Source organism: Galeopterus variegatus, unplaced genomic scaffold (genome assembly GCF_000696425.1).
Source record: "Galeopterus variegatus unplaced genomic scaffold, G_variegatus-3.0.2 Scaffold608, whole genome shotgun sequence".
Taxonomy (NCBI): domain Eukaryota; kingdom Metazoa; phylum Chordata; class Mammalia; order Dermoptera; family Cynocephalidae; genus Galeopterus; species Galeopterus variegatus.
In genome coordinates, this window is record NW_007726719.1 from 100,578 (window position 1) to 112,024 (window position 11,447).

The window sequence follows — 11,447 nt, forward strand, 5'->3', positions numbered from 1 at the left end:
CCTGACCCGCGGCGCCCTCTGCCGGCTGTGCGGGGCGCCGCAGCCCGCCGAGGCTGCCCTGAGGGGGCGCGGCCGAGGGGCGGGGCAATCGAGGCCCCGCCTCCCCGCCGCGAGGCCGGTCAGCCTGGGTCTTGAAGAATCTCCGGAGCTGACACGCCCGCACTGCGAGCACCCAGACACACACTCGTTTCCTACCCTTAGCCCTCCCTCTCCAACCAACCTACATGCTCACATGGAGCCTTGACGGCCGCTGTCACCACCTCCCCTCCCACATCCACAGAAATATATTCCGCTGTCGCACACCCCGTGCCCACTCGCCCACTCATGCAATCCACCTTTACCCCCTTGGCTCTCCCAAATCACACCCACGGAAACAAAAGTCACATAGTGCTTCCCCTCCACCCCCAGAACAAACACGCCCCTCACACGATTATCCTCATTCATTACTCAACGTAACAGTTCCCTCCCAGCCTCTCACACTCAGTGGCCAAAGTCACTCAATGACCCCCACACACACCAGCAAAGAACTCACATGTTTCTCATACAAATTCATCCTTCCACAGCTATTCACAATGGTTTCCAACCCTTTCACCCACTCCTAACACATCGCATTTTCCCAATATGCAATGGAGCCTTATTCCGTAGATCTCTTATACTACAGGAATCACCTGCACACCTTGCACGCTCATAAATACACGCACATAAGGACCACAGTTACAACCTACCACAATCTCATTCACCAACATACACACCCACATAGAACACACATATCTTTCTCCTATGCACAAATGTCCCTCAGGACAATGGTACAGGTTGCCACATCCCACTTAAACACACATACACCGATCCAGAAATATACCTGGTATGCACACACAGACACACTCCTAAAGGCAGCAGAGGTTGTCTCCCTCTAGAAATGAGAGCAATTGGAATCAGAGCAGTCGCTGGTGGAAGCACAGCCCTCACACATGCTTGTGAATAGACAACTCAGGCAGTCTCTGATAGCCCTTGCAGGGCTGACAAAGGCAGGCCAGAAGGCTGGAGAGCATGGTCTCTCCCTCCCCAAACCCTACCACCCTGATGCCCACACCAGCTGCCTGCTGTTTCTGTTTGCACTCCTCTCTGCAAAGCCACATCCTGTGTCACCTTCACTTTTCACCCTCTCCTCTGGGGTTCTGGCAGCCCATATTCCAGCATCAGCCAGCCACTAATAAACAATGCTGGGGGCAACCTGTAGGCAAGCCTATAATCTTGAGACATAGCCAGCACCCAAAGGCCCAGAACCCTCTCCCAGCTCCCTTCAAATTTATTGTGGGCCTGACACTGGCTTCCTGGGGTGCATGCATCCCTTTGAGGAAGTTTCCCAATGGTTTCTACACCAAGCTCGGAGGGAAGAGACCAGAGGCAGCTGAAGACCCCACTGAGTTTGCATGAGACCTTACAGCTGGTTCAGAAACCTTCTGCACCCAATGCCACACTCCTGTGGGGACTCCTCTCCCCACACCCCCTGCTGTTAGCTCCGTCAACTCCTAGCTTCCTTTGAGCTCAGCCCTCCACTACACTAACCCCCAAATAGTCCAAATATCAGGGCTCCCCCCAGAACTCCCTTGCCTTCCTCTGCACCTCTGCACCTCTGCTGGATAACGGATGGGTAACCCCACTTCTGCCACCCTCCCACTGTAGATAAAAGGCTCATAGAGACAGAAGTCCCTGTACCCACTCCCAGGCCACCCCTTGTACCTACTGAGTCTGGGTGGCCTCAGCTGGGATCTGTGGCACGTCCCAGGAGCGGTAGCGCCACATCTGCCTCCGTGCCCCAGGCTGCTCCCCTTCTTCAGTCCCCAGCGCCTCCGCTGGGCCCAGAGCTGAGGCCACATCGCAGCCTCCCCCAGCACTGTGGCCAGCCCCCAGTACGCTCATCCTGCCTGGCGACTCTCTTCCTCTTTCGGCACTTCCTGACTGGGGGAGCCCTGCAAAAGGCCACTGGCCGCCCAAGCAGAGGACCATGGGGCTCGTAGGCGCCTTCCGCTGGCTGGGGAAGGAGGCTGGCTGGGGCGAGCAGCCACATGAGAGGGCAAATGGCAGGTGGGGACAAGCCCAGCCCAGCAGCCAGGAGACAGCCCCAAGAGTCAGAGGCTGCCAGGCAGCCACCAGGCCTGCCTGGGCTGGAATCCGCACCTTGGCCCAGGTTTAGTTTTCCTCTGCACTCAGCCTCTCCAATGTTCACCTCTTGGTCGTGCTGAGGTCTCCTACTTTGTGACAATCACCAGGTACACTGGCTGGGGGTGCCCAGGCCACACACAGCTGTCTCTCCTTAACACCTCTGTGTGCATCACACCGTCTACCACAGAGGCGGGCACACAGGACAGGGGTATACTGAAAACAGCAATAAGATGGAGCCCGAAGACTTGGGTTCATGTCCTTCTGCCACTTACCAGCTATGTGACCTAGATCAGATTATAAACCTCTCTGAGTCACCTTAAATCTTCTTTGGAATAAGGTAGGAGGATATAAACAGATAAACTAACGAATGAGTGCCAGGGAGCTTTTTTTGAACCTCAGTTTTCTCATCTGCAAAATAGAGTAATAATTGAGCTCATGGAGTTATACGAGGATTAAATAAGAGATGAAAGGGTTTACAAATGAACTCATCCAATAAATACTTATCAAGTGCCGAAACAGATAAACTAACGAATGAGTGCCAGGGAGCTTTTTTTGAACCTCAGTTTTCTCATCTGTAAAATAGAGTAATAATTAAGCTCATGGAGTTATACGAGGATTAAATAAGAGATGAAAGGGTTTACAAATGAACTCATCCAATAAATACTTATCAAGTGCCGTTTGTGCATCAGGCACAGTATCAGAGAATATAGCAGTGAGAAAGGAAGCAGGGCTCTATCCTCATAGAGCTTAGAGGCTAGTGGGGAAGACATCCAGGAAACAAATAATCAGTATCATCTAATATAACGTCAGGTAACAAGACGTGCTATAAAGAAAGACGAAGCCATAGTGAGGGGGAAGAGAGTAATGATGGGGGTGCTACCCAGGTAGAGCGATCAGGGAAGGCCTCTGAGGAGGTGACATTTGAGAACAGACCAGAATGAACTGAGGGAGCGAACTCTGTGATGATCTGGAGAACAGCATTCTAGCTGGAAGGAACAGCAGGAGCAAAGGCCCTGAGCGAGGTATGTACTCGATGTGTCTGGAGAATAGCAAAAAGGTCAGCATAGCTGGAGAACAGGGGGTCAGGAGAAATGCTTTAGGAGCTCAAAAGATCTCCAGATGGGCCGGCCTGGTGGTGCACTCGGTAGAGTGCAGCGCTTGGGAGCGTGGTGGCGCTCCCACCGAGGGTTTGGATCCCATATAGAGACCAGTCCGCTCACTGGTTGAGCGTGGTGCGGGAGCAACACCGAGGGTTGTGATCCCGTTACCGGTCACGAAAAAAAAAGACAAAAAGGGAAAAAAAAAAAAAATCTCCAGAGGCCAGACAGTGCTGGTGTGTGAAGCCATTGTGAGGATTTGGTAAATAAATAGTAAGGCACAAACTTACTCTTTATTCTTAGGGTTGGTTCTAGGGAGGAGATGGCACCTTCCGCAAGCATTCTTTAATCACACTACTGTATAATTAGTTCTTTAGTTGTAAATGTGTTTGTTACCGCAGAAAGGCTGTGAATTTCTCGAGGACAGAAATGGTGTCAGTTCAGTTCAGTAAACATTTACACTGCAGAACCTTGCAGACACAGCATGCACATGACACCTTTCTGACCCTTAGAAACCTCCATCTGGTGCTGTAATCACCTTTGTGTCCCTAATGACTGGAACACAATATTTTTAAATAAACATTTGTTTAATAAATGCATGCTATGTAATGAATAATACCCACAAATAATAAAACAGTAGCTAATATTTCCTGGACACTTCTGTGCTAGAAATCTTACTGAACATGTAAAGTAGCTCTTTGAATCCTTTTAATGACCCTGAGAGGTTGATCTTATTTTCCTTCTTTTATAGATGGGAAAACTGAGGAACAGAGCTGCTAAACTTACTAGTCCAAGGTCACCCAGCTGGTAATTGGTGGAAGAAAGAACCTAACCCCAGAATCTGTGTCTTTAAATAAGACATCCTGTTGTCCCTCTAAGGTTGGGGACATGGCCAGGTAATGCCCCTGAGGCTTGGCATCCCCTTTCCCAGCAGCTCTCCCTCCAACCCATCATCTCTAAAACCCTCAGGGTGGGCATGCTGTGGCCCATCAGAGACTCTGCCCACCAGGTTAAGATCTAATCTGGAAGGAGGCTGCTGCAGGGCCCTGCCTTCCTCTCCCAGACATTCTGCAAGTCGCTTGAGCAGTTAAACAGAGGAAATGGGGCTGGGCTTGTTTTCCATCTGAGGCTTCTGGCAACCCTTGGAGCAGCAGAGAACAGGAAATGGGGTTCCTGGAGGGGAAGCCAGGCAAACTAGAGGCTTTGAGAGGCAGAGTATTCCTGTCTATGGGACTAGGGCCACCCCGGGCTTGTACTCCTGGAAGCTGTCAGTGCCAGCTCTGTTTTCCAGGTGGGTTGCGGAGGACAAGGCTGGGAGGGACAGGTGCACAGGGCTGGGGAGGATGCCCTTGGCAGTTCCTAGGACAGCATGTGCTAGCACTGGGGAGCTGGGGACCCCTCACAATCCACCTAGGTATACATGGGAAGAGGAATCTGGGTAAGAAAATTATTCTGGGCTTTGTTGAGGCCCCAGAGGATGAGGTGTTCTACTTTCTGTGGCCTGGATGAGCAAGTGGGAACTGGGGAAAAGAAATGTACCAGGGCACCAAACACTCAACCCATGACCTGGACAACCTCTGCTCTCAAAACCTGCCAAGCCAGCCTCCTTGTCCTGACCTTCAAGGCTCCTTATGCTCTGGCTCCTCTTGCGTTTTTGCCTCTTTGTCCAGACTTTCCCTGCAGAGATTTGCCCTCAATTCACGCCATGATGGTGTCTGCCTGCCTGATAGCAGGTGTTCAATTTCTTCGTCCCCTCTTTTTCACATTCCCTTCCACATGCTGTCCTGACCCTTGCCATTCATTCTGCCTATGCCACTCCTCTTGGCTATCTTGCCCTGTCTACCCTTACTATTTGGCCATCAAAATCTCCATCCTTCAGGGGCTGGCAGGTTAGCTCAGTTTCTAAGAGCATGGTTTTATAACACCAAGGTCAAGGGTTTGGATCTCTGTCCAGCCAGCCACCAAAACAAAACCAAAACTCCATCCCTCAAACCCCAGCCCAAGCAGCAAAGGTGGGAAGGTGGAAAGAGCCCCAGACACAGGGTTCACTGCTTCACGTTCCAGCCTTTGCTGTGTCCCTCTGGGCCAGTCATTAACCTCTCTGGGCTGGACCAGATGATTTCTAAGATCTCCTCTAGATCCAACAGTTTCATTTGAATCTTCTTCTCTGGGTTTTCACTCATTGAGTCATTCATACTGCAAATATTTTATAAATACCTACTAAGTGTCAAATATAAACTGCTCCTGAATCAGCATTCCCGCCCCACTGACTTACCTCTGACACTCATTTTTGTTCCCAATAATATTCCTATATCATTTGATCTTTTGTGCACATTAGTCTTGGCCTCTTACAAGATTCTTGAATCCTATGTTACTCCAAGCTCAGTGCTGGGTACACAAGTATGTGTTCAGTGACTTCGTATGGAAGTACAAATGGGTTGAATATAGGCATCCAAAAAGCTGAGCAGAGGAAGGGAAACTGGCTTCTTGTTTGCATGAATGGCTGTGGTGAGACACGGAGGATTTCAAAAGTCTAAGTCTCTCCCCAGCAGATAAGCCTGTGATCCAGATATCTGCTGAAGCCCTTGGGAGCAACCTATAGCCAGAGATTACTTGCTGATCACTGACCCCCGTTCAGGTGCTGGGCTTCCGCACCCACAGAAGAGACAGATGTACCAGAGTTGGGCTGTAGGTGCTGCTGGCTAGTGACAGATGGAAATTTGAGTAGGCTCCTTTTGGACAGCCTCATTAAAGTCATGAGCAGGAGGAAATCTGGAACAGGGCTAAGGACCCTCTCCTACTGGGGCAAGAGAACTGCAGATACAGCACTGGCAGCTCTGAAGTCAAAAGTGGTTCTTTGAACTACCATCTCTCTTGGAAGCTGTCCTTTGGCCTCTCCCAGGTCCCCAGGCTGGAAGTGAAAAGGGAGGCAGGGTGGCTGTCCCCTGACTCTGGATCAGCTGGATCTGCTCTAAGGAGCTTTCTTCCACCCAAGCCTGGACTACATCGAGCCCCACCTGAACAGGATCCTCCTACCCTCCAAGCCTCCCACCCCCATCTGTAGGATTGTAAGCCCTGACTGCAGAACTACCTTTCAGCCCCCTCACCACCTGTCCTATCACCCCACCCCCTGGGATATGTGCATCTAGTACAGAGCCAAAAGAAAAGGTCCTTAAGGATGAGTCTAGGCTCTTTGAAGCCTGACCAAGTCAAAAGGGCTTTAGAATGAAACAGATCTGAGTCTGGATCCTGGCTCTACCAGTTACTGGCTGTGCGATCTTAACAAATTGTTTACCTCTCTGAGGCTTAGTTTCTCATCTGCAAGCTGCTGCTGCCCAGTAGCCCCCAAGTCCTTCCCCACTCTGTGTATTCTGATCAGCCTTCAATCCCCAAGCACCTGGAGGCCAAGGGCACTGGTCAGGCACTATGGAGCCCAGCAGAAACTCAGAGTCTAGTCCCAACGCCTTCCTATCCCCTTTGTGTGTCATTGAAGAGAGGTCTTCCCCAGCCTGTCCTTGGGACCTGGACCCTTGAGGGGCCTTTTGAATACTCTGATCTGAAAATATACCAACTGAGGCAAACATGAGACTCCAACCCAGGCTTCCTGATGCTTGGCCCATGGGCCATCATCTCAGTGGGACACCAGGAAATCTCTTCAAATGCTACAGCATGAACTGGCTTTCTCAGCGCCCCTCTGAAATGCCCAAATGGCTTGTGCCCCCGGTGTGGAAGTTGAAGGACATGAGCTGCTGCGGGCATACTCCAAGCCCCTTGCACCAAATGAGGTGGGGAAAGACCCTCTCCTGGGACACCAATCCCTGCACATTGGTGCTCAGGAAGAGCCTGGCTGCGCCACAGGGCACTGCCCTCCCTGGCCTTTGACTCACTGTCAGCAAGAACGTCAGGTCCCAGAGGGGAGGAAAGAGTTCCGGTTGCGCCAGCCCCACCCTTCCCAAAGGAAGGAAAATGGATGGACCCCGGGCTTCCCGGCTTCCTCTGGCAGCGGCCCGCTCCCCCTGCTGCAGCTCAGCTCTCTACCCCCAGTTTTTGCATTTTTAATTCAGGACAGAATGTGATCTCTTGCAGCTCCTTGCTTTATCCTGTTGCTATTTAAATTACAAATCGGCCTCATCTCTTTGTCATTCTTGTGTTATTTTTAGCTTCTGGTAAATAGCAGCAGGGAGAGTTAGATCAGGTGCCCCTCCCTGGAGGAGCCGTGTGCCCTCAGCCGCGTGCCCGCAGCGGGGGCACCCTCCTCTGCAGTTGGCATCCCAGTCGCCCGTGGAGGTGGAGGAGGCAGGGGGTGGACTGCAGGTTGGGACATGCACACACGCTCAGCACTTGCTCTTAATCTCTGTTAAACTTTGCCACCTGCAGGTCCCACCACCCATCCATCATTCAGGGCTGTCCTCCTTCAGGACGGCTTCCTGGACTTTCCTAATCCACGAGGAGGTCCAGCTACACAGAGCAAAAGATGTTCTAGCTTGCGTTGCATCCCTGCTTTGAGTCAGGAAATTTACATCTTTTTTTTTTTTTTTTTTTTGACAGATGGCTGGTATAGGGATCCAAACCGTGACTTCTTGTGACTTTGGTGTTATAAGGCTGTGCTCTAACCAGCTGAGCTAACCAGCCAGCCCCCGGGGAACTTTACATCTCTTATCTTCTTTAATCTTCCCAGTCACACTCTTGAGTAGGTATTATTGTTCCTATTTTCCGCATAAGGAAACAAGGTCAGAGGTGAAAGCGACTTAGGAAGGGGCAGGGTTGGGATTCGAACCCAGTCTCTTTGACCTGGAAGCATGTGCACCTGTGAATTGCACTGCCTCTCGGTGGCATGCTCACCACTGTGCCCAATGCCTGGGTAGTTTCCTACGCATTTGTCCTGTCCCATCTACTGGATCAATGGTTGGCACACCATGGCCTGTGGGCCACATCCGGCAGGCTGCCTGTTTGTGCAGGGCCCATAAGCTAAGAATGGTTTTTACATTTCTAAATTGTTGGAAAAAAGCAAAAGAATAATATTTTGTGACAGCAGAAATTATGTGAAATGTAAAGTTCAGTGTCTATAAATAAAGTTTTACTGGAACCCCAGGCACAATCATTCGCTTACACATTGTCTATGACTGCTTTTGTGCCACAACGGCAGAGCTGAGTAGCTGTGACAGACACTGTGTGACCTGCAAAGACTAAAATATTTACCGTCTGGCCCTGTACAGGATCATACTTTCATCAAGGGGAGGGACCATGTCCCGTACTTCCATCTCAGACAGTGCTTGCCCAGGGCAGGAACTCCAGGAAGAGGGCTGGTTCTCCTTCAAGACTTTTCTGGGGCCACAATAGAACTCAGCACAGGGAAGCCCCCCTACCAGCCACGCCCCACTGATTCACCTCACATTTTACCCCCTCTTTTTCCTGCCCTGCCCCTTTTCTCTCTCCTTCAGCTTCTTCTTGGAAACCCAGTGGTTTCCAAACCTGCTAGAGTTGAGATGTCCAGGTCCAACCCCAGACTACCTGTAGGAGGATCTCCAGGGACAGGGCTTAAGAATCCATTTCAAAAGACATCCCCAGGTCAGCTGGCTTGAGAACCACTGGACTTAGCTCCAGAGGTCCAAGTTCTGCATCTTTGGACTGGTCCTTTCAGACCAAACCCAGCATCCCTCGCATCCCTCTGGCTTTCCCTAGCTGAAGGCTCCCCTCCAATGGTCTCTTAAGCCTGATGGTTTAGGACCTCCTAGAATGTACAAGAGATACCTTTCTTCCCTCCCAGATGCAGATGCAAGATTCAGGCACTACTGCCCTCCCCTTTTTTGATTTATTGGAAACTGGATCCCATTTAAACCAAACAAGGGCCTACCCCACTCAAGTCCTTCCCTTGCCTATTTTCTTGCCTTCTTGCCCCCTGCCCCACCCCCTGCCCCTCCAGGTGTCTGAGTTTCTGCTGGCACAGACCTACCCTCCCTCCATCCACCTAAAGCAGCTGACAGGGCTGGCACTAGGAGGAGAAGGAAACTTATTTCTCAGAAAAGCCCACACCCCTAAAAGCTTCTACTGTCCTGCCAAAAGCCCCCGTCCTCGCTTACGTCAGAAGCAGCTGGGCCTCAAGCCTGCTTCCGCTTCCATCCCTCACCCTCAGAATTTTTTGCCCCCGCATTACTGTCTAAAAGCCTTTTCTCCCTGTGAAGGGCTTTCAACTGCTTTTCTTAGCAACTCCTCACAGCAGGGTGGGAGGTTTAGCTGCGAGCCAGAACTGCATGGAACTGTGGCAGGCGGAGGATGTGAAAGGGCCACTGAGGGCCTGAGCTCCTTCCAGCCCCCGGGGCAGCCTGTACATGGGAGAGCAGCATCAACCGAGGGTTGCGATCCCGTTGCCGGTCCCCGGTACGGGCGTGACACCAAGGGTTGCAATCCCGTTACCAGTCAGTAAAAAAAGAGAAAAAGGAAAAAAAAAAACCAACAAAAAACCATATCCATGATTCATTATACGTCCCAGAATTTGAAGGTAGGGCCCATGAGAACCTAACCTACTTCTGATTTACCCTGAGCACCTCATTTCGTGATGGTGGATAAACCCCTCTCCTTCTCACGCATCCTCCCCCAAGTGGCTAAGGCTTCATAGCCATTAAGAATACTGGGCCTGTACCTGCCAGCAGCCAAAAAAAAAAAAAAAAAAAAAAAAAGAAGAATATTGGGGTCCTTCAAGCTCCCAGGGCTGGGATAGTTTTTTGTTTTGTTTTGTTTGGTGTTCTGGCAGCTGGCAGGTACGAGATTGAACCCTGGACCTTGGTGTTATCAGCACCACATCCTAACCAACTGAGCTAACCTGCCAGCTCTATGATCTGTCTTCCCAAAAGCACCAGGGAGAACTGGGTTGGCCTCAGATGCACCCCAAGCCTCCATGCTTATGAACAGAAACTTGTCTTCTCTAACCAGGCTGATGGCTTCAAGGACTGTAGGTGGCCCAATGTCTGTGCTGACCTCCAAGGGAAGTCACTCTGGGCTAGGGACTTTAGAGGGGCAGCAAGTCCAAGTTCAGGCTGTGGTCTGGGAGAGGAAGAGGAAGGGAGGTCTGTAATGGGCTGCCCCTGCCCCATCTCCACCTGCTTTTGGATCCACACTCTATGTGACCGTCCTACCTTTTTTCCTACCCCAGGTCATAAAAGTGGCCTCTGGGGCCCATTCCAGCTGGGTCCTCCAGGGGACCCTCTGGGAAGACGTGGCAGGACAAGAATGGCTGCGAATCTTACACAGATGGAAGATGTTGGGTGGGGGAGGGGATCCCCCTGGATGCCAGTAAGGGCCTGCTGTGGCACAGGGGTTCAAGAGGGGACTCCTTTCCCTATCTCTGGTTGGAGCACTTCACTCACTTCCACAAGCCAGTGCCTAGCACAGGAAAGCTCGGGGAAGGCCTGCTGCGTGAACTGCGGGTCCCTTTTCTCCCCCAGGAGATGGGCCAGGGGGCATCTCCTGGCTTTCTCCAGCTCATGGAGGTTTCTAAGGACCATGCCTTGGCCATCTCTCTCCGCAGCGCCCAACACAGCGCCTGGTACACTGTCGCACTCAGTAACTGCACACTGATTGAGTAGGGAGGGCCTTCACGGTTCATGCAGAAGCTTCCCGCCTTCCCCCTGCTCACGGAGGGCAGAGACCCCCTTGGTAGTCATTTCTGAATCCCTAGCACCCAGAGCGACACCAGGCAGGCAGCGGGCGCTCTCCGAACGCTCGTTCAATGTTGCGTGCAGAGGGGTGGTCCCAAGCTCCGCGTTCCCCTCGGCCCCCTCCTCTTACCTGTAAGACACCTGCTTTCGTAGGTGCATCTGGCGGAACCGCTCCTCCACCGGGGGCCCAGCGGCCAGACCCCGGGAACCCTCGGGCCAGGGCTGCGCGACTTGGGCCTCCTCCCCTCGCCGGCAGCGGCGCCGCACCACCTCCTCCTCGGCCGCTCGGCCGCCGCCAGCCGCGTCCCAGCGCGGCCCTCCGCCGCCCGGCCCCTCGGCCATCCTGCGGCCTTTCGGGGCTCCCCGCTAAAGTTCAGAGTCTCCCGTCCGCCTGGGCCGGGGGGCGCGCGGCGGGGAGGCAGGGAAGCACAGGGTCCCGCACGTCCCTCGCGACGCCGCTCAGACGACAGGAGCAGCGAGATGCTGGGCGCTGCGCCTGGGAAAGGCCGGCTGGGATCCGCTTGCGCCCCCG

At 52.4% G+C, this 11,447-nt stretch overlaps 1 protein-coding gene across 1 annotated transcript in view; it reads right to left on the minus strand.

The window, feature by feature from the left end:
* The window catches only part of DGKZ (diacylglycerol kinase, zeta), a 42,420-nt gene extending 31,163 nt beyond the window's left edge, over positions 1-11,257 (minus strand). The window contains exon 1 of the mRNA XM_008570494.1: positions 11,046-11,257. Within this exon, the coding sequence (XP_008568716.1) occupies positions 11,046-11,257 (212 nt within the window). The remainder of the gene's footprint in view (positions 1-11,045) is intronic.
* Positions 11,258-11,447: the final 190 nt, after the last annotated feature.